This window comes from Artemia franciscana, unplaced genomic scaffold (assembly GCF_032884065.1).
Source record: "Artemia franciscana unplaced genomic scaffold, ASM3288406v1 PGA_scaffold_32, whole genome shotgun sequence".
Lineage (NCBI taxonomy): Eukaryota > Metazoa > Arthropoda > Branchiopoda > Anostraca > Artemiidae > Artemia > Artemia franciscana.
Window position 1 is genome coordinate 1213889 of NW_027062665.1, and position 24384 is coordinate 1238272.

Here is a 24384-nt window from a genome sequence, read left to right on the forward strand (position 1 = left end):
ATGCTCCTGTAGCGCGGTTTGCTGGTGAAATTTTCGATGAGCTAAATATCTAGTGTAACAAGTCCAATCTAACCATTACGACTACCAAGTGCTACGTCTACCTTTGGCTAAAGGATACCTTTGCTGTGTGGCCAGTCTTGGAGTATGCATGTCCTGTGTGGGCCCTTCCATACTAAATACTGCTCACCTAATGCATGACTTAGAGTTACTGCAGAAAAGGGCAGTTAGAATTGTCCTAGGATGTAGAGATAATCCTTCTCAAGGAGCGCTTAAAAAACTTGAGATCCAGTGCCTTGAGCAAAGACTGAGCAATCTCATTATGAGATCTGAAAAAGCATTGCTGTCAAACCCAGCCCACCATGACATTCTCTCTGCAGATGGCCCAACAAACAGAAAAAACTGATAAAAACTCAAACTGACACCTATATGTGCACGAAAAAACCGATATTGTAGTTCATTTGTGCCATTTTTTACGTCTATGTTTAACATGTAATATTTTACAGTTGTAAATTAGCCAAAAGCTACGAAAGTTGTGTAATAAACCACTCTCTCTCTCTCTCTCTCCCTCTAATGTTTGAAGCACGAGGGGTTAGCTTCAAAAAAGAAAATAATTAGATTTCCTATTTTAGCGAGTAAGGTGTCCTTTCTAGGGCTTTATTGGCCGTGGATAACAAAATGGCAAAGAAAGGACTTCAAACCTACAAAAAATGAATCTGCTATTGAGTGGCAAAAGCAAAAAATGAAAATCGTAACAATAATAAAAAATGTCTTTTCTGTGAACGCCAAAATTGGTACTAGGTGATAAATTTTGTTGCCATACTTGTCAAGTCTGTCCTCGAAGTGCAGACTTGACAATCTCAAATTTCTTATTATGAACTTGACTTGTTGTGGATCGCTCCTTGGTACCTAAAGGCTCCACGTCCTGCTTGGAATGGGTTCATGCAAGCAAAGCATCAGGTGCAAAAGCAGGCATCTTGTTTCTACCCATGATCGACCTTCCTTCGAGTAGTAAGTCCTGCTTGTTTCCTGCCCTGCTTACAGCCGATCAAGGCTGTAAGCAGGCTTGTTTCCTGCTGTTTCCAAGGCTTGTTTCCTGCTGTTTACAGCCGATCAAGGGGAAGAATATGGATTCGTGCCTACCGTGACGTTTGATCAGCCTCTATGTTAGAATTCTACGAAAATATTAAAGAGTGTAAAACCTAAATGCATTCTGAAAAAGATTGCTTGAAACTAGGAGAAAAAGACTGTCTAGATACAAAAGAAAAGATCAGGGCAGGAATTATTTTATTTCTGCTATTTTGTTGGAATACAATTGAGTAAGGTTGTGTCCAGGATTTTTTTTCGGGATGAAGGGGAGTTACAAGAAAACTTGAAAAAAACTATCAAAATTTGTTTATATGCATTTTAGTTGTTTTTACGAGTCAGATAATTGTTTTTTTTGGGGGGAGAGGGGTTAACCTTCTCGTCCCTCCCTTGATATGTCCTTGTGATGAAAAATGTTTTAGATGTATTTTTATAAGATATTAAACGAAAAGTTGGATTTTTGCTGTCTTTATAAATATTTACGTCGGAAAAGACCTTCACCCAAAAAAACATGCATAAACACCTCACTATTAAAATCTATCAATGAAAAAAAATCGACTCTACAAGATAAGAATGAGGAACCTTTCAGATCATAATATAGAGCGATTCAAAAGCTATAAAGTCTGCTAACTAAAATTCTCCGAATGAGTGAAAAAATCTATTACGAAGATTCATTTAAGAAATTGAATCCGCCTCAAACTTCCTGTGATTTAATAAAAGGAAAAATTGGAACTAATAACACAACAACACACCCAGAATGATCAAAAATGAAAGTGGTACTGAGCTAAAGAAAAAATGTAGCATTGCTGAATATTTTTTTCCAATATTGGCTTACACATTACGCCTAATTCTTCAGAATGTGTGCCTCATTTATATAAAAGATATCTTTCACCATCTCTAGTATGTTTATGGTGAATTAACTAAGTATGTTTATTGTTAATTAACATATCAAAGTTAATCTCTAGTATGTTAATTCTAGTATGTTTATTGCTCTTCTTACTCCTAAAAACTTCAGAGTGTGATATTGAAGTTGAAGAGTGAAAATTCCTTAGGATTTCGCAAATTATCTACAAATATTAAAAAAAAATCTCTAGTGTAATTTCTGTTCCATTGCTTCATATTTTTAATACATCCATACTACTTGAGATATTCCCCTAGTATATATATATATATATATATATATATATATATATATATATATATATATATATATATATATATATATATATATATAAAGAAATTTATCATAGTAAACAAACGTTCATAAAGCATACCAGAATGGGGCGAAAAACAGATCCTAATTTACTTGAGCAGGTAAATAATCAAAGGAATTCCCTTCTTCTGCAGCAGCAGATTAACAAAACTCTGCTACAGCAGAGTTTTTATTTTTTGTAGATTAACAAAACTCTGCAGCAGCAGAGTTTTTATTTTTTGTAGATTAACAAAACTCTGCAGCAGCAGGGTATTTATTTTTTGTATCAAAGAGTAGTTAAGCTTCTTAAAGCACCAGGTGAAAAAATAGGCATCTTGTTGTTTGCACCTGGTATTCTATAAAAATTTCATTCTATAAAAATATCTTTTATAGAGTACCTCATTTATACAAAAGATATCTTTCACCCTGGGGGGTCCCCTTACTCTTATCCACTTACTTTACCTTACCCAATTTTTTCGTTGATTATCTATTTTTCTCTTGAATTTTTTTTCCATTTTTATCCCATCACTAACTTTGTAATATTGTGTGACTTATAATAAATAAATTGACTTTATGCACAAAAAAGAAATGCCACCATAATTTTAAGTTCCCATACCCCCCCCAAAGAAATCTTAAAATTCTAGTATGTTTATTGCTCTTCTTACTCCTTAAAACTTCGAATTGGTCAAGCTATGTCTACCTAACTACATGCTTAGCAAAACAGGAACTTACCCTACTCATAGCAAACTTAAGACCAACATTCTATCAAACGAACACAAATTCACCCATCAATACACTTCAATTGTGCAATGAAACAATAAATCACTTGCAAAAACAATATTAAAAGAAATAACATCTGCCATAATGCTAAATAATATAGACATAGGTTGCCTACAGGAAATACACCAAACTCCAGACCAGTACATCAAGATCCTAAGTTACATGATTTTCAGAAAGGGCAGGTGATCCGAGGGAAGAGGTGATGAAATGGCAATCAGACAACGCAAAAATCCTAAGAAATTGAAGTTAGAGTGAAAATTCCTTAGGTTTAGACAAATTATCTACAAATATTTAAAACATCTCGTTAGTGTAATTTCTGTTTCATAGCTTCATTTTTTAATACATCCATACTAATTGGGATATTCCCAGAAATATAGAAAGTTATATTTCTCCTTATTCCCAATAAACTTGTATATATATATATACATGATAACAAGACTTAAGACGTACCTTGTCTCTTTGGATGGCTAAAAAGCCTTCAACTCAGTCCATTGAGTTGCTGTGGAATATTCTCTTCTATTGCGGTATTCCAGTTAAACTTGTATCTTTGACCATTGCTCTGTACGGAAACCCTTAGGGTTGCGTTTCGACCAGCGAAGAAAATACAATATACTTCGATACAATGTCAAAAATCAAACAAAGGTGTGACCTTTTCCCCCCTGGTCTTTGTTCTTGTAATGGACTATGTATTCTGGGGTCGCCCAGAATTTGACATCAAAATCTTTAACAAACGGCTAGCAGATTTTTTAAAATTACCCTTATGGAGGCAAGCAGGGGTAAGGTTTAGGATCTTCTCAATGTATTCTCAGAAGAGACAAGTTTTTAGGGACTGAAGATCAAGCCAAAAAAAAAACAAAAGCGTAGCAACAGGCGATTTTCAACCTGGCATAAATTGTAGGGATAATGCAGTAGAGCTGGTAGCGACATTTAGAACCTTGGAAGTTCAACGAACAATATACAGCAAAAAGAAGATAGAATCTAGTATTTTATAAGCCAGTAGAGCGTTTGATTAAAGCCGATTTGAGGATCGATAAAATACTTTTTGAAATTGAGTGTGATTGTTCAACATCAGTTTCCCTCATGTTATACTCTGAACAACGGAATAGCTTCTTCCTTCTGAGGATAATTGTCTTCCTCGGATATTAAAAACTAACTGGAGTGACAACGTTCCAGACTGTCCGCTCCATACCGCATCAGCCCCTATTAAAATTTTTTTTACACAGCAACGTAGATGGCACTACTCGAGAGATGTAATACGTATGGCAGACTATTGGTCGAGACTATTTAGTCTCCCCGGAATGGTACTGAGGTGGCAGCCAGTTGAACCAAAAGAAAAGGAGAACCAAAAAACACACTTCGTCGCAAATACCAGCGGGACTGACACACTCCCGAACAAGAGTCTATCCCCAGTGGGAAGACGTCTAGAAAGCAGCAATTATGAGGATAACTGGTGGCACTTTCTTGATGCTCCGAGAGCCTCTGGCGGCAAAAGAGGACGTAAGATCCAAGGTAAGGATAGGTTAACAATAAATATTTGCACCAAACAAAAGACAGACAAAACCTCGAAGATCCCTGACTGAAAATTTTGTCTTCAGTCAACAATCAACTATAGAAAAAAGCAAAAAAAAAAAAAAAAAAAAAAAAAAATAAATCTTAAACCGCATTTGAGTCCGCCAGTTATAAACCCCAGTTTTCCTATGCTGTATCGAAAACAATTTTTTTCCAATTTTATTAGTCGATTTATTTTCTCGTTTCTGTAAAACCCAGGTGAAAATGAGGCTTAACACTTCACTGAACATGTTGGTAAGTTTAAAGAAAACATAAAAGAAAATAAAAGGCAGGAATATAATTTAATCAGAACTCAGCCATCAACTGAAATGTCAAAATCGTCACAGCTCACAGAATCGCTAATATTTCTGCCAAGTTCAGTTAAATCAGTATCAAAAAGTCGAATTGTTTTTAATTTCTTCGGTACGTATTCAGGAGGATTCGGTATTCCACCCATAGGGTCTTCCCTTTCAAGCTCTTCCAAAAATTCTACAGCTGACCTGAAATAAAATATCACACATTATTAAAAAGTAAATTCCGACACCTTTGACGAACATATAAGTCCACAAGTCCAGTTATTTAAACAGTGAAAACAGGTACGAAACTCTAGACATTCCGATCACATATACAGCGACCGTCATCAGTAGAATGACTATTTCTACTGATGACGGTCAATGTCGCAATGTCTAGACTTTTGTACCTCTTTTCAATGTCTAGATAAATGGAATTATCCCCATTTGAACGTGTATGTGCTCGTTACAGAAAAGCAATGTGGTCTTGGAAACACACCTATTTTATGGTATTATGTCGAAAACACATTTGACTATATTATAAATGACTCCCCGTAATATTTTTCTACTCTCTCCTTTACTCTTTTCTCAAATTCCCGGAAAACATGAGTTCCCGAAATATTTCTGAAATTTTACATAAAAAAAACCAATTGTGTTAACGTTCGTATATTAGTAAAACTTAATATTCGAGGAGATTTAAGAAAACCTAGGGAAATTTGGAGAACCTGGAAAATACAGAGATTGTGAAAATACTGCAATTATTACAGATCAAGACTGATCAATTATTACAGATCAAGACTGATTACAGATCAATCTGCAAAATTACAGAAGAAGAAAGACTAGCTGCTGTAAGTTATTATTTTTTCATTTTTTTTTCTTTTCCCATTAGGATGGCTGTGCCTAGGGATGCCTAGGGATACCAACACTTTTGGAGACATCTAACTTGGCTTGACGACACAGAAATATCATTTTGAAAATAGCCATCATGACATCCTTATTTTTGGTCAATATTTTGTAAATGCTTCTTCCAATAGAAGAAGTACATAATAATACAGTTACATAATAATACAATCAACACTTGAGAAGTTGTTATCATCATGTGCCCTTTGATTCCAGGTTTTTTTTGTGACTTTCATTTAGTGTTTCTTCCATCACTGAGAATTGCGAAAATAACCGCAATTACATAAAAAAAAAAAGAAAAAACAAATGGAAAATTGGTTGGCTTCTCATTGAAACAAGTTACTACTTTCAAAATAAGGAAAAATGGATCAAATCACTACTTTTTTCTTCTTTTATTTAGGGAGGTATATTAAACAATAATGAATGTCCTTTTGAATGAATCACCTTTCAAAGGTGATAATGAATCACCTTTTTGAGTATATCAGTACAACAGTTTTTGTGGTTGGTAGAAGATAAAAGGTATATTTTGACATTTCAGTTGATGGCTGAGTTCTGATTAAATTATATTCCTGCCTTTTATCTTCTTTTATCTTCTACCAACTATACAACATTTGGTATCTCATATTCTTCCTTTAGGTGTAAATAATTTCTTTATTTGATTCAGAATTGAGGGGTTAATTCCTGTTCAATAGCAGCTTAGAAATCTTCTTGGAAATAACATCTCCTTTAGAAAGAAAATAATTTCTTCCTTCACTGAGAATGGCGAAAATAACCAGACCTTCCATCAGGATGAATATATCCAACTTGTCTGAGGCGTTAGCGAATTAGAAAGCTAATTTTAAAAACAATCGTTTCTGGTTGCTATTTTCAATTTGACCTTCCAATGAAAACAACAAATAAACAAAACTAATGTAGCAACAAAAACAGAAAATAAAAAACTCCAGAAAAAAGTAAAATGAAAAAAGACAAATGAGCATACTACAATAAATCTTTGACATTAATATTAAATTAGGTAATGATTTCACAACATTTACAGCTCAATTTGAAAGCAGTCACTATAATGTAATTATTTCGGATAATTTTGATGTCTTAGTTTCTGGCTTTGACTTTGCAATATATAAAATAAAATTACAGTGGACAAGGAACTAAACGGAAAGATCTTAATTAGTGATTAGAGAATGTTAAAATCTATCCCCATTCTGGTCCAGATCATCGATGTCTCGATTTCACCTTGATTCTGGCTCGACGTCTCAATTTTCACAAACGCAATTCTATTATATTTTTTTTAAGCATCAATAATAACTATTGCTAGACCTCTTTAACTAAGTTCTTATTAGAAATATTTTTGAGCCAGAACTTGACTATCAATAATTGGCCGTTTTTAGATTCATGGCTTATAAACTCGTCAGTCGGGCATCAAAAGGTCGCATTTCCATAATTACAAATTTTCAGAAGAGCAAAATAGAACCTCAAAACTTTTTTATTCCCCTTCTAATAACCGTAACACAAAAACAGATTGATATGTATTGACTTTATACATAAATCCTTTTTTTATGGTTATCAGAGGGAAAATGTGAGATTTTTTGTTCATCTGAAAATTAACAATGATGGAGATACGACTCTCTGATGCTCGACTGAAGAAATACTCTCAGAACCAAATAGCGTGTTAGGAAGTTAAAGCTCCTTTTCCTCAGTGGTAGAGTTATGAAAACCAAAAATAAAGGACTGTGACCCAATAAAGACTATTCCCCAGCCCCCCTGCTAACCTGTCTGATTCATATCCAGAAAAAAAGACACCAAATACTTATAAAAGGAACAATATCTCGCAATGTGTGCTTGAGAGAACTTCAATTATCTATTTCATTCCAAATTAAAAGACTTATAGCTTTCGATAAAACTTAAAAAAGAAGTTTGAAGAAGGGGTTTACCTCCCGTGGACTTTATCTTAAGGTCCCAAAAAAGATTTTTAACTGACATTTTTTAGATCAATTTATGAGCTGGAGAAGCATTTCCTGATTTTTGGTAGAAACTACATTTTTAACTGCATTTTTACGAAAAGTTTATGAACAAGGGGTATATTCTTTCCTACGTAACAACCAAAGAAATCTTGAAAAAACGTCTTGAAATACCTTGAAACTTCTTGAGATGACCCCCCCTGATTCACCCATAACCTATGCCACCAGAACCTCATGATCAAGATATCTTGACACTTGAAATCAGCCTGGTTACAAACTTTTGCCTAACATATATTCTCCAAATACCTAAACAACGGTTTAAATGAAATGCATTTATCCAGCAGCTGTTTCAACTACCACATTTTCTAGCTATCTATTTATCAAACAGTTCGTGGTAACGAACTGCAGTAAGGAGCGACCCGGCTCAATAGTAACCAAAACTCTAAAAAATGGAATTTTGATACCAAGAGCTACATCAAAAGAATCGCATTTTAATGCTGATTATAAATATATAAGTTTCATCAAGTTTAGTCTTACCCATCAAAAGTTACGAGCCTGAGAAAATTTGCGTTATTTTAGAAAATAGGGGGAAACGCCCCCTAAAAGTCATAGAATCTTGTTTATTTGTTTTTTTACTTTTTTAAGTTTTTTACTTTTTTAAAAAGAAGAGTTGAGAGAAAGAGTCAAACTTTAGCGTAAAGAGCGGGGCGTTGATGAGGAAGCAGCCCCTTTCATAGACGAAGTAATTTCTGTTCGTTTTAAGTTTTAATGTCGCTTTTTACTTTCAGTTGAAAAAACTTGTTTTTTTATTTAATATCTATTTCAGCACCACTATATGTACATTGTGAATTCATCATTGGGAAACCCGATTCTATGTCCTGCACATTTAGTGTTAATTCTACAGCCAAAGACAAAGAACACCACTTACTTTTTTCCTAATTCTGGCGGCAGCACTCCACTCCCAGTTGTTGGTAATCCACTCATTATATATTTAGCCAGTTTTCTAACTTTTGGATGATAATGGTTCTGAAAAAAAATGACTTAAAAGTAAAATTATTATTTCACATTGAATCCATATTGTATAAAAAAGTTTTTGTTTAGAGTTTAAAATGCTTCTTCTATTATTATCAGAACTATTTGACTCGTTCCACCTTTTTCATCAAAAACGAGTTTTTCAAAAGGTTTAAACACAATTAAAGAGCTATGTTAGAGCCAAAAACGAGAAAAAAATTACATAACAAGTCAAACTTAATACAAACAGAAATTACCGTGAGTGAATGAATACATGAAACCTAAAATGAATAGAAAATGGATGATAATGGATGATAGCTTTTGGAAGATAATAGAACTGAAAAAAAAATCGACTAAAAAGTAGCAATGTTTTAACTAAAAATTGTTTAACTCTTTCTTATCAATAATTAAAAAGTTTTCCAAAAAAAACTAAAAGAAAACTAAAAACCGATATAATACAAAAAAAGAATAAATAAGTTCACATAATAAATAAAACCTAAAACGAATAGAAATTACTACGAAAGAATAAATGGAGCCAAAAAAAGAACAAAAATAATAATGAATAATCATGTGAAACATAAAGTAATAGATACTATTAATTGTTAAATGAAACCTAAAACTAACAAAAACTAAAATGAATAATCAAATCCAACTTAATGCGAGCTAAAATTACCATCAAGAAGAGCTACTACACCCACAAGCTTTAATAGTTCGGGAGTTTAAATAATAGCATTGCTAAAGATAACTAGAGCTTACCTTTAGCTCCTTTCTCGGTACTAATCTTAGAATGTTAGCTGACAACAAGAACATAAATTTTGGGAATAAAAAATGTTTTTTTTTTTAATGTTGATCAATAATAGTTGATGAGCTGATAGAAATATGTGATACAAACTTTTTTTCTATAAAAAACCTTTCATGATTTTAACTTTGACATTAACTTTATTTTAATATACAAATATAAATCTCTACACTAGGGAAGAATTAACTTTTGCTAACGCGTAGCGATTACCTACATAAAAGTTCCTAAATGCACTCTAAACTAATAAATTAAATAAAAAACAAAATGAAGCTTAAACAAACAGAAGTTTAACGGCGATTCCCTCAAGACGCAGGTGCATGTTACGTATTAGGGAATGTATTCTTAATAGATATAAGTGCTTGTTACGTAATAGGGATTCTTTTCTTCAAGAAATTTCAAGACGTTTTTAGGACATTTCAAGACGATTTTTAAGACATTTTTCTTCAAGACTTTTTGCAAGATGTTTCAAGACATTTCAAGATGTTTTTAAGACATTTTTCTCTGAGGCGTTTTTCACACTGTTTCAAGACATCTATTAAGACATTTCAAGACGTTTTTTCAGACATTTTTGTTTAAGGCGTTTTTCAAGACGTTCAAAGACATTTCAAGCGACTTTTTCAAGATTTCTTGGGTTGTTACATAATAGGGGTTGTTTAATTATGTTAAGGTTGATGTAATCTTGAGTAATTTGATAGGTTTATTGGGGTTGACGAAAACTTGCGTGATTTGGTAGATTTATTGGGAATGACAGAATCTCACATGATATGCTAGACTTCATAATATGCTGATATGCGGAAATTTCCATTTATAAATGAGGCGGGCACACACGTGGGATGTTACGTAATGACGATGCACACGTGGGTGGTACAAATATTCTAAGATATTTCTTTTTCTTTCAATGTGTTTTTCTTTTCTTTTTCTCAAGAAATGTTTATAATCTAAAGATTTCTGTCCTCTCTAGGAATCGAAAGAAGTTTCCCCTCAACGGAATGGAGCGCTAGACATCTGAGCCAAGAAACCTTTTTTATTCGGATAGTGCTTTCTGCATGATAGCCGATTCATCGCCCGGAGAATTCCCTGCCCAATTTTTAGAATGATTAAATGGAACACGTGTTTCATATGCATGCAATAATTTACATTCAGGGGGAAATCAACTACTACAAATGGGTTAAATTTGATGCGCACCTGCATGTTACAGTGCTATTAATTTTCCAAAGTGACCTAGACAGGTTAAGTTAGCTATTGAATCAGTGAGATGTTACATAGCATTGGATTTAGATATTTCATTGCGTAAATGATTACCTATTTGAAATACATCCTGGAACACGAAATCTAAAGAAGGAAGACTTTTTTGTACATAAGTTTTATTCATAAAACATCAAAAAAGTTAAGAGATCACAGAAAAAGCAATTAAAATTCAACAAATGGAGAAACAAACCGCAAAAACTTGATATTGGATATATTCTTTTAACACCCCCAGCTTAACTAGTTCTTTTAACACAAACTGTAGAACATGTTAGTCCAAGCCATTCATATCACCGTGACAAACTATGGATGGCAGACGACACCCTCTGGCACCCCTTATCAATCCTAAGACATTTTCAGATATTTTGATGATAAAAACATGCTTTCAATCCATTGATTTGTGTTTTAGCAATCAACCCTCCAACGTGATGCACCCCTATGGCAATTCATACCACCATGGCATACGACACCCTCTGGCACCCCTCATCATTCCTAAGACATTTTTTTCAGGTTATTTTCCTGTTAAAAAGATGCTTTAAATCCACTGCTTCGTGTTTTTGCAAGCCAATTCTCCGTTATACACCATATTATTTCACGCCTCCATGCCATACTATGACTGGCCCTACGGCATCCCTCATCATTCCTAAAACTTTTTCTAGATATTTTCTTGTTAAAGATCGTGCTGTAAATTCATTGGTTCATGTTTTCGCAAGCCAGTCCTCCGTGATAATCCATGTCATTTCGTGCCACCGTGTCACACTATGACTTGCCCTCTGACACCCCTTATCATTACTAAGATATTTTCCAGATATTTTCATCTGAAAAATCCCACTTTACATCTATCGGTTCGTGTTTTTGCAAGTCAACTCTCAACGTAATACACAATGTCAATTCACCCAGTGCCACACTATTACAGCCCCTCTGGCAGCCATTGGAACCCCTCATCATTCCTAAGACATTTTTTCTGGTATTTTCCTGTAAAAAATGCTTTAAATCCATTGACTCGTGTTTTTGCACGCCAACCCCTCAGTGATACACCATGTAATTTCACACCACCATGCCACACTATGACTGGCCCTCTGGCACCCCTCATCATTCCTAAGATGTTTTCCCGATATTTTCTTGTTAAAAATAATTCTGTAAGTCCAATGGTTCGTATTTAAGCAATCCACGCATGGAGTAGGGTGTTATCTATGAACCAGCAGCATTCAAAACTTTCTTACGATTTTTTCTTTTTTCATTTTGTGTTACATCAAGACTAACAATTTAATTTTATTAAGAGCTACTAAAGTCTGAGATATATTAGCAGGATAGGTTTTTTACCAAAGTCAGAGAGAAAGATGAAAAAAATCCTTTCTCTAGCAAAAAACGCTAAAAATTCTCTAAGATGGGCTATTTTCCTCTGTTTTGAAGCTAGTTTATATCATTTTCTAAGGAAAATTATCTAAGAAAGATTATTTTCCTATGTTTTGAACAAGTTTATAACATTCTCTAAAATAAAATTGCTAAAAATTTTCTAAGAAGGACTATTTGTCTATATTTTGAACAAGTTTAAATCATTCTTTAAGAAAATATCCAAAACAAAAACACAAACACACACAAAAACACATACAACACACACACACACATTCTTAGAGTTTTTAGAGATATTTTCTTAGAGAATGATACAAAATTCTTCACAAAATAGGAGAATAATCCTTTTAGAGAATTTTCAGAGGTGTTCACTTAGAGAATGATAAAAACCTGTTCAAAACATAGGAAAATAGTCCTTCTTAGAAATTTTTTCGAGATGATTTCTTAGACAATGATATAAACTGGTTCAAAACGTAGGAAAATAGTCGTTCATAGATGATTTCTAGAAATGTTTTCTTAGAGAATGATATAAACTTGTTCAAAACGTAGGAAAATACTCCTTCTTAGATAATTTTCAGAGATGTTTTCTTAGAGACTGATATAAACTTGTTCAAAACATAGGAAAGTAGTCCTTCTTAAAGAATTTTTAGAGATGTTTTCTTAGAGAATGATCCAAGCTCACCCAAAACATAGGAAAATAGTGCTTGACAGCTAAAAGTACCACCTCCCAGAGCATGGGCACCTGCAACCTACCTACCACTATCCCAGGTACCTGCAACCAATGCATCGTATCCTGGGTACCTGCAACTGACCAATTTTAACAGCTAAAAAAACAATATGATTCTTATGATTCAGCCGTTTGCTTACATGCTAGTAGGTTAGGTTAAACTAACCTGCCACATAATAGGTTAGGTTAGTTGGCACGTCATCTAACCTAAATTAAATGTCTAGGTTAGGTTATCCTAACCAACTAGAATGTAAGCAAAAGGCTGATTTTTTAAAAAAAGGTGCGAGCTTGCAAGATATTTTCATAAGTATCATATTGTTTTTCTAGCCGTTAAAACTGGTCGATAGCAGATACCCAGGGTGGGATACTTTGGGTGCAGGTAGTTATAAGTGGATTACGGGTTCCAACGCTATGGGAAATGGTACTTCTAGCGATCAAGGACTATTTTTCTTATGTTTTGGTTGAGCTTGGATCATTCTCTAAGAAAACATCTCTAGAAATTCTCTAAGAAGGACTATATTCCTGTACTTTGAACTAGTTTATGTCATTCTCTAAAAAAGATCTCTAAAGATTCTCTAAGATTGACTATTTCCCAATGATTTGAACTAGTTTATATCATTTTGTATCACGTTGAGGGTTTGGCTTTAAAACCAATGCATTTAAAGCATGATTTTTAACATGAAAATATACGTAAAATGTCTTAGGAATACTGAGGGGTGTCTTAGGGCCAATCATAATGTGACAAAGTGGCGTGAATGACATGGTGTATCACGGAGGGTTGGCTTGCATAAACATAAACCAATCAATTTAAAGCGATTTTGACAACAAAATATCTGGAAAATGTCTTAGGAATGATGAGAGTGCCGGAGGGCCAGTATAGTGTGGCACCGTTGCATAAAATGACATGGTATATAACGGAGGATTGGCTCGCAAAAACGCGAACAAATGAATTGAAAGAGTATTTTGTAAGAGGCAAATAACTGAAAAAACGTCTTGAGAGGGCTAAGACCCGAAAAAACGTCTTTATGAGGGGAGCTAGAGGATATCATGTGCCCTCACGCCACAGTTTACCATGGTGGCGTGAATTGCCATGGGGGACATCATGTTGGGGTGGAGTTAAAACACAGATCAATGGATTCAAAGCACATTTTCATCATGGAAATATCTGAAAAAATGTCTTAGGAATGAGGAGGGGTGCCAGAGGATGCCGCGTGTCATCCATAGTCTTTCAAAGTGGCATGAATTACTTGGAATAACAAGTTCTACAGCTTAAAGTTAGGATGGGGTTGTTAAAAGATTTTTTCGACGGATGGAGACTGCGGGTTAAATTTACCTCTAATAATATCCCCCTGGGATTGCTTGCTTGACTGGGCCAGCCACATATTGTCACGGTGGCATGAATATGTATAGTCTTGGATACAAAAACTTGGCATTTTCATTAAAACCTCTCAGAAATAACCAAATGCAAAAATGTGTTTCTTTTTTCTTGCAGGTGCGTCTAATAAAACGATAAAAACGATACATTTACATTAAGACCTTCCAGAAATATCTCTTAATATGACATAGATTTACCTCTTATAAAAACCCTCGACCACTCTCTCCCTTAAATTGGTTGCTATGGGCCTCATTTCTTTAATTCATACTTGTTTTTCTTATATTTTACCCTATATTAGGTTTTTTCACATATTATTTTTCCGTTTGTTGAGAATTAATTGCTTTGTCTGTGATTTCCTGATTTTTAAAGGTTTTTTTTATAATAAATCTTGTAGGCACAAAAAGCCTTCATTCTTCAGATTTCTTGTTCCAGGATGTATCTGCAATAGGTAATCATTTACGCAATGAAATATCTAAGGCCAAAGCTTTGTAACATATCACTGATTCAATAGCTAACTTAAACTGTCCATGTTAAATCTGTAAAATATAGATGTATATCAAAAGTAACCAATTTCTAGTAATCGATTACCCCCCCTGCGTGTCAATTATTCCATGCATATGAAACACGCGACCCATTTAGTCATTCTAGAAAGCGGACAGGGAATTCCCCACGCGGGGAATTGGCTATTATCTAGAAATTATTCTCCGAATAATAGTATTAGAAAGGGTTTCTTGGTTCAGATGTCAAGCGCTCAATTCTCTTGAGGGAAAATTTCTTTCTATTTCTAACGAGGAAAAAATTTTAAGATTATAAAGGTTCCCTGAGAAAAAGAAAAGAAAAACCTCTTGAAAGAAAATGAGATCTATTACAAAATTACGTAACATCCACGTATGCATCGTCATTACATAACAACCGACGCATGTGCCCTCCTCAGTTAAAGCGGGGATGCCCCACGACCCCTTGAAGTCTAGTATGTCATGCGAGATTATGTCATTCCCAATAAATCTACCAAGTCACGCAAGATTGCATCACCTTCAACATAATCAAACGATCCCTAGTACGTAACAACCACCTGCATCCATTTGCATAAGTAAACAAACTTTATTACGTAACAACCAAAGAAATCTTGAAAGGAAAATCGTCTTGAAATGCATTGAAACGTCTTGAAATGTCTTAAAACATCCTGAAAAACGTCTTGAAGAAAAGCATGTCTTTAAAAAACGTTTTGAAATGTCTTGAAACGTCTTTAAAAAGGTCTTGAAGGAAAATGTCTTAAAAACATCTTGAAACCTCTTGAAGATAAATGTGTTAAAAAAACGTTTTGAAAAACGTCTTGAAGTAAAATGTCATAAAAACGTCTTAGAAAATCTTGAAAAACGTCTTTAAGAGAGATATCTTAAAAAAAATTCTTGAAATGTTTTGAAAAAAACATTCACTATGACGTAGCAACAAAAAGTAAACAAATCCCTATTACATAATAAGCACCTGTATCTCTTAGGAAACAGTCCCTATTGTGTAACATACAGGTGTACTATACCGTTACAGGTGCGCTATAGTATTGCGCAAGACCCAGGTGCGCATATTAATGTCTTGAGGGGCTAGTGGCTCAAATAGTATACCCCCTGTGGGCACCTTTAAACGAATAGAGGGGATACTACTAAACGGTCCTAGCATCATCCTATACTAATTAATTTAATAATAAAAACAAACAATCATATCCTTCCAAGCACACCCAGGGTAACAACCACCATCCAAATACAAATCCATCTACCCCCAACCCCTTCAAACGGCATGAGATATCACAGGAAATACCCGTATGAAATCCGCACAAAGGTCTAATCTGTATGACCAGAGGATTTTTGACTTTAACTTAGTCACCTTGAATAAGTCAGTTCCATTCACCTGGTATGTTTATGATGCAAATATAATTCTATTCAATAATGGCATTAAAGTCAGATCAAACCATTCTTCAGTATGAAAAAGTTTTGTTAATAAAATGAAAGTATACAAAGTCAGAATATCTCAAAACATACATACCAGTAGACATACCAGTAGACAGGGGGAAAGGACCAGAAGTCCGAATTTTATCCTCCTTAGCATTAGTGTGATGGATCCCTCCGAAAAACTGCGAAACAGCAGACTAAATGTGAACTTCTTCTGGATTTTGGCCCTGCCCTATTAGGTCAAAACATTTATAATGTATAAATCATTGTACTCGGGCAGGAGAAAACCACTCCCTATAGTTCTAACATCTCTACTTCATGCATACATTTTTATGAAAACCTATACGCTATTTTAATATACCCTTAGAGATACCCTTATATACCCTTAGAGAGTGGAGTTCTAAGCAGTATTGCTGCCATTACAACGTTCTGGCTCGTTCAACAACGACAGGAAAGATCAATCTTTACAATTGTAACGTTTAAAATATATATAACGTTTATTTAAAGTTAACTGGTTTAAATAGCTTTGACCTAATTCAATTACGTGAGCAATAGCCATAATGTTTAACTCGTTCAACTCATTAATTCGTCGGAAATGCCAAATGGTTATAACGTTAATGACGGTTGTGACTTATATTTATAACACCTATACGTTATTCTAGTAGTACATACCGTTAGTGAATGGAGTTCCCAGAGAGCGGTATTGCTGGCATTACAATGTTCAGGCTCGTTTAACTCCGGCAAGAAAAGACCACTTCCTATAGAACTATCAGGGTCTAGCAGAACATCAGCTTTCTTGAATACCTGGAAATGAAGTAACGGTAAAGCCTAAGCAAATTTCATACACTGAATTTATCAACTGTTTTTTTATTTATTTATTTATATTTAATTAAATCTGTTTATTTAGCACACTACATATTTCAACATAGAATAGACATAATTATAAAATAGATAAGAAACTTTATAATTTTGAATCAATTTTTCCTACATAGAAAATAGCACGCTTGACACAGAACTGCAATAAAAACCAAGAACCAACTATAATAAAAAGTAAAAAACGAGAAATAAAAACAACGAAAATACAACAAACCAAGCAAATTCACAGAAACAAAAAGCAACTTCAGTCTTACCATGTTATTTGCATTAAGCATTTTTTCCTCCACAGTCTTGCTTTAAGTTTAGCTAGAAAAGCCGCAGCAGGAGATAGAATATAATCATAAAAATCGTAATTTATAGTAGAATGTTATAGTAGAATCTATGGTAGAATAGTAGAATCACAGCAACTTTCTTTTTCTTTAGAAAGGATCATCGCTGTTTGGGTTTCTGCTTTATACTCTATCTAGAGATAATAGTATTTTTTCTCGTAAATATCGACGATTAAATATGAAAAAAAATGTTCTCTGATAAAATAGATGAATAATGCATAGTAGAATGTAGAAAGAGTGTATAGTAGAGTTTATGGTAGAATAATAGAATCATCACAACATTTCCTTTTCTTTAGAAAGCATCATTACTGATTGGGTTTCTGCCTGATGCTCTATCTAGAGATAATAATATTTTTTGTCTCGGATATCGACGCTTAAGTATGAAAAAAAAGTTCTCTGATAAAATAGATAAAAACGTATAGTAGAATGTTGAAAAAACTTATAGTAGAATGTTGAAAGAATGTATAGTAGAGTTTATGGTAAAATAATAGAGTCATAGCAACATCCTTTTCTTTAGAAAGCAGAGATAATAATATTTTCTGTCGCAAATATCGACGATTAAGTATGAAAAAATTTTTTCTCTAATAAAATAGATAAAAAATGTATAGTAGAACGCAGAAAAAATGTATAGTAGAGTTTATGGTAGAATAGTAGAATCATAAAAACTTTTCTTTTTCTTTAGAAAGCATCATTACTGTTTGGGTTTCTACTTGATCCTCTACCTAGAGATGATAATATTTTTTGTCGCAAATATCGACGATTAAGAATGAAAAAAAAAATATTCTCTGATAAAACGGAAAAAAAACATCACTTGTTCAAATAAATCCCCTTCCAGACGCCAAGGAAAACAAACTACTTTCCGGAAAAACCCTTTTTGATTATTTTAAGGAAGACAGTTGAGCTAGGTAAATGAGACTTTAAGAGATTTCCAGGAGTTGACATTTGAGAAAATTAATTCCAGAAAACGTCGTTCATCTGGCCTTCCACTCATCTTCAACCACCTATTCAGTAACAGGACCAGTTGGTATAGACTGGGTTCAGAAATCTTAACTCCTGACTGGGAAAGCCAAGCAATTTCAGTGCTACTAACCCGAAAGTCTATAAGTTATTTCATACCGTAATTCATATAAATAACGACGAAGACCACACTGCCTTTCCATCACAAACACCAAAAACAAGAAGAACAATAGGGAATTTCTCTAGAAAGTGGGAAACAAATTAGAATGAATATTTCGGCCCTATGTCCAAGGGCCGTCCTCAGTAATACAAAAATATATAAGAAACAACAACTTACAAGAGGATAAAATCAATAAAACTAAAATGAACAGTTTTTCAAAACAGTCCCAGCATCCTTACCTCAGCGAATTTCAACCAGTTTTATTGATTTTATCCTCTTGTAAGTAGTTTTTTCTTATATATTTTTGTATTGCTGAGGACGGCCCTTGGACATAGGGCCGAAATATTCATTCTAATTTGTTTCCCACTGTCTGGAGTAATTCCCTATTGTTCTTCTTGTTTTTGGTGACCGTAACTTATCGTATTTCTGTGTAAAAAGCATAAGAAAGTAGGTTGAAGTCACTTCTGCATAATGCACCGAACCAAGAATAAGTAAACGGTTCTTTCATTTCAAAATTCTTATTTACAAGCCCAAAAGGCTGACATTACGTTCTCGTCAAATGAATCTAAAGTTTAAAAAATAACATGGTAAATAGCTACGTAACATATTGTCAAACTCTACACTCATCAGTCTAATACTCGGGTAAAATAGTTTAACTATTAAAGTTTATTGCCTTTAACACTATGGGGGACTTCAATAACTTGGAGCATAAGTTCAAGCAATGAGCTATAACCTTCTGAAACGATAGTTAAGGAAATACATAGTTAATAAGAAAGCTTTATTGGGCAGTAAGATTTAAATTAGTGCAACTTAAAATCTTTTAATTTTAAACAATTTAGTTCCATTTTGATATTACTATTCGCTTGAAGAGGGTGTATATCTAGTTTGGAGGGTATGTTTTGGATACTGCCCAAAGAAAAGGGATTAAAGAAGAGAACCAAATGTATTAGTCCCAATTAAGGCCCTATCTAAGAGAAGGCTATCCACATTGGATCTCCCCCTCCCAAAAAAAATAATAATAAAAAATCAGTCCAACACGCACAAAAGTAAAGAGATGCTTGTTATCAATTTTTTGCGTTTTGCCAACTTTTTTTGGCATATCCCTCCTCCAAACAAATTTATAACATGGTCAATAGTTACGTAACTTACTGTCATATTGTACACGCATCAATCCAATACTCGGATAAAATAATTTAACTATTAAAGTTTATTGCCTTTAAGACTATGGGGAATTAAGAGAAACCAAAATAAAGACAGACAGCAGGTTATTTCATCATTAACTATTTGTATTGAACCACTCGGCAAATAAGTGTATACCTGTTATTGGGAGACACAATAGGGCAAAAAACATAACTTTTCTTCGTTCATTTACGGTGATTTCAGGGGCAGGCAGGAAGGAGGAAAAATACCAAAAAACTAAGGATCTGAAAGAGCTTTAAGTCCACACTCAAGTAATACAGCCTCAGAGGCATGGCCGGGTTCAGTTGCATTCCATTGGCTAGAAATATTAGATTCCTTAAAAACCTTCCATTAATAAACCACCCCTTGTTTCAGGCTCCTATTAAAACCGCGAATTTTTCCACCCGCACAGCGTAGAGGCGGTAAATTTTTATCTTTTCAATCACTAGTGGAACTGTAGGAGCATCTTTCTAGCTAGATGAAAATAAAAAATCGGTCATTATTTATTTCATTTGCCTTAATGAATAATCTTTTATTTGACTGTATTTTTTTATTTATTCTTTTTAAATACCATATGATAAAATTTTGGCTGGCTGTCAAATTATTGTGGCCATTTACTCATTAAAACGTATTTAATTTTACTTACAATGAACATCTGCCTAAGGAAAGAGAGAAGCGCAGCTGCACCACTATGATGAGATTACATTGCCACAGTGGCAATATGCTTAATATAGGCTAATGCCCTTGGAACGTTTGATTAACATAGCATCAAGGGTTTGAAGGGCAGTTACGAAATTTCCCGAATATTGAATAAAATTTTGGGTTGCTGTCAAATTATTGTTGCCATTTAATCATTAAAATATATATAATTTTTACTTACAATGAACATCTGCCTAAGGAAAGAGAGAAGCGCAGCTGCACCACTATGCTGAGATTGCATTGCCACAGTGGCAATACGCTTAATATAGGCTAATGCCCTTGGAACTGATATCCGCTTGTAACGTTTAATTAACATGGCATCAAGGGTTTGAAGTGCGGTTACAAAATTTTCTGATTCAGAACCTGCAAATTAAAACTGAGATCATGAAGAGCTCACTTCCAAGTTTATTAAGTGGCAAAGATGGAGAGAAAGACAGAAGGGAAAGAGAAAGACAGATTGAGAGAGAGCGAGAAAGAGAGATATAAAGAGAGAGAGAGAGAGAGAGAGAGAGAGAGAGAGAGAGAGAGAGAGAGAGAGAGAGAGAGGAGAGGAGAGAGAGAGAGAGGAGAGAGAGAGAGAGAGAGAGGAGAGAGAGAGAGAGAGAGAGGAGAGAGGAGAGAGAGAGAGAGAGAGAGAGAGAGAGAGAGAGAAAAGGGTTTCTTAATTTCCATTTAGGTGGTAAAAAATGACTTGGGTAATATGTATGCAAAGCGTTCGTCAATTTTTTTTTGTATCTGGGTATTTTAGCGTTAATTTACGCTTGAACAAGAGAAAAAGTATAACAGCAAAAAATGAAAATATTTTTTATTCATATGTACTAGAAGGTTAGAAATGCCTTCGTTTCTTGCTATTAGGAGAAATCAAAATTCTAATTAGATATGAAAGCATGGGGTAATCACGACATGTAAGTTGTGATTGGACACTTATTGCCAAGTGCTTTCGTTTTCCGTCATAGAAAGTTTTAATTTTTGGTGTAGCAAAACAGCATCAAACAGAGCAGCATATCGAGCACTGGTCAATAAAAATTTGGAAAAGAGAGGCACCGAAACGTCCCATGAGGTTGGATGGAATTTAAGTAAGTAAAAAGAAAAAATAAATACAATCTAACCTTTAATAAACTTGGAGAAAAAAGGGTTAAAAGAAAATTTGTTTCAAATATTTTTATTTTACTCTTTGATGAATCTTGTTCTAAATTCGCACACTCCATACCTACAAAATGATCCGTCGATATTTTGTAACTAGTCAAGAAGCTTTAAGACGTATAATCGTATGAGTAAAATAGCTATTGATCCCTATCAAGGTTATGCTCCTTGAATCCATCACGATAACACTCCTTAAAAAGTACTAACTACAGAGTAGTAACACGCCATAAAACAGTCTCATTAAAGCGGGCAGTAAATTTACTTTTATTTTTCTTTGTATATGTGAACTTTGACCCAAAATTAGCTTTTTGCGGGCGGGAGAGTGTCGGAGCGAATTTCAGCTCAATAAAACCAACGAGTTGGTTGAATTTGATTACAAGATTTGGTAGGATTTGACTAAAGCCAAATTTAAGCCGTCATACTAAAATGCGTATTTACATCGTTTCAGTCAGCACCGTGCTCTGTCTCTGTGCAGAGCAGTTAGCTGTGCTACTGTGTAGAGCAGAGACCTAGGTTGCAGCAAAGTCTGTCCTCAACACCATGCTCACATTTCAGTCAGCACCGTGCTTTGTATCGTGCACAACAATCAGTTGTGTTACTGTGTAGAGCAGAAACCAGGCCTGCAGAAAAGTCTGTCCTTAACACCATGCTCACATTTCAGTCAGCACTGTGCTCTGTCTCTGTGCAGAGCATTTATCTGTGCTACTGTGTAGAGCAGAGACCTAGCTTGCAGCAAAGTCTGTCCTCAACACCATGCTCACATTTCAGTCAGCACCGTGCTCTGTATCTGTGCACAACAGTCAGCTGTGCTACTGTGTAGAGCAGAAACCAGGCCTGCAGAAAAGTTTGTCCTTAACACCACGCTCACATTTCACTCAGCACTGTGCTCTGTCTCTGTGCAGAGCAGTTAGCTGTGCTACTGTGTAGAGCAGAGACCTAGCTTGCAGCAAATTCTGTCCTCAACACCATGCTCACATTTCAGTCAGTACCGTGCTCTGTATCTGTGCACAACAGTCAGCTGTGCTACTGTGTAGAGCAGAAACCAGGCCCGCAGCGAAGTCTGTCCTTAACACCATGCTCACATTTCAGTCAGCACCGTGCTCTGTCTCTGTGCACAGCAGTCAGCTGTGCTACTGTGTAGAGAAAAAACCAGGCCCGCAGCAAAGTCTGTCCATAACACCATGCTCACATTTCAGTCAGCACCGTGCTATGTATCTGTGCACAACAGTCAGCTGCGCTACTGTATAGAGCAGAAACCAGGCCCGCAGCAAAGTCTGTCCATAACACCATGCTCACATTTCAGTCAGCACCGTGCTCTGTATCTGTGCACAACAGTCAGCTGTGCTACTGTGTAGAGCAGAAACCAGGCCCGCAGCAAAGTCTGTCCTTAACACCATGCTCACATTTCAGTCAGCACCGTGCTCTGTCTCTGTGCACAGCAGTCAGCTGTGCTACTGTGTAGAGCAGAAACCAGGCCCGCAGCAAAATCTGTCCGCAACACCGTCAATGTCAATCAGACAAAAAATTTTCGAGGAATCTTCACTGGACTGACTTTACTAGCAACTAAATTTTGGCATACCAAATGTTTAAGGTAGTAACTTGGGAAACGCTGCCCGTGAGTTTTTCGCTGAAATAGGAGTCAGTAACGCATATTCAATGCCCTTCGTCACGTGCTATTGTTTGAACGGAAATAAATCATCAGACTCTAATACTAGGGCAACGTGTTGGACTACATTAAAAGCCGGGTCAGTTTTCGTGACTTTGGCTAATTTAGTAGATAAAGACGCTATTATGAAAAATTACGGTAAACTGAAAGGATCTGGAAAAAGCATCACTTCTGATCTATCGCGTGAATTAGCACGCCTTAGAAAAGAACTACTATCTTTCGGCTACAATCTGCGTATGTCATCTGATACTTCAACAAAAGTTGCTGAAACATGAGTGATAACAAAAGGGATTAGTGTATGGATAGAAGCGAAAAGTCTTCTAAGAGTAAGACTTGGCTGCGAATTGAGGACTCGTGTTTCGATCCCTTTAAACTATCTAGTTATACAGCCTCTGTGGTTCCCTCCCCCGCTGTGCCAGTCGGAGGTAATGCGTAATTGGTGTGATTCGTTCATTTTTTAGTAATTTATGTAGTAAATATGTGTCGGATTTAGGTCGAGTATCCAAACGAGATGGTAGTTTTTCTGTGCTTCAGATTAATGTTCAGGGTCTTTGTTTTTCGTTTGATGAGTTGAAAAAAATAGTGCGCAGTGGCCACCCTGATTTTAATGGTCTTTGTGAGACTTTCCTTGATTCGAAAAACGAATCTCTATTGCATCTCCCTGGGTACAAGATGGAATATTTGAATCGAAGTAGGATGGCTAAAGGTGGCCTTGCTGTTTATGTTTCGGAATATCTTTCGTACTCTGTTAGACATGACCTGTCAAAAATGAAGAAGGAATGTTTGAATCCATATTTATTGAGATTAAAACCCAAGCTAAAACTTTGATTGTTGGTAAGATATACCGGTCTCCTAGAGGGTCTCTCCCCTCTTTCCTTCAGGTTCTTGATGAGGTTTCGGAAATAATCCAACTTCATTAATGTGAACTTGTTATTATTGGTGACTTCAACCTCAATTTATGTGACCTGAGGTCATCCTCCCCCTTGGATTTTTCTTTCAAGAATGCTCGCCCGTGGAACATTACCTTCTGCATGCATTCCAACTCGTATAACTAACACTACCGCTTCTTTGCTTGATAATATTTTTTTCCTCGTTGACCTTGGTGCAAAATTCTGTATTGACGAGTGATATCTCAGACCATTTCCAATTTTTTCCATGTATGATTTTTCCAATT

At 35.1% G+C, this 24384-nt stretch overlaps 1 protein-coding gene across 1 annotated transcript in view; it reads right to left on the minus strand.

Moving 5' to 3' along the window:
- Positions 1 to 4886: 4886 nt before the first annotated feature.
- The window catches only part of LOC136041672 (nucleolar complex protein 3 homolog), a gene marked incomplete in the record, with an annotated part of 87476 nt that continues 67978 nt past the window's right edge, over positions 4887 to 24384 (minus strand). Inside the window, 4 exon segments of the mRNA XM_065726390.1 lie at positions 4887 to 5103; positions 8677 to 8774; positions 16874 to 17005; positions 20583 to 20764. Of these exon segments, the coding sequence (XP_065582462.1) occupies positions 4917 to 5103; positions 8677 to 8774; positions 16874 to 17005; positions 20583 to 20764 (599 nt within the window).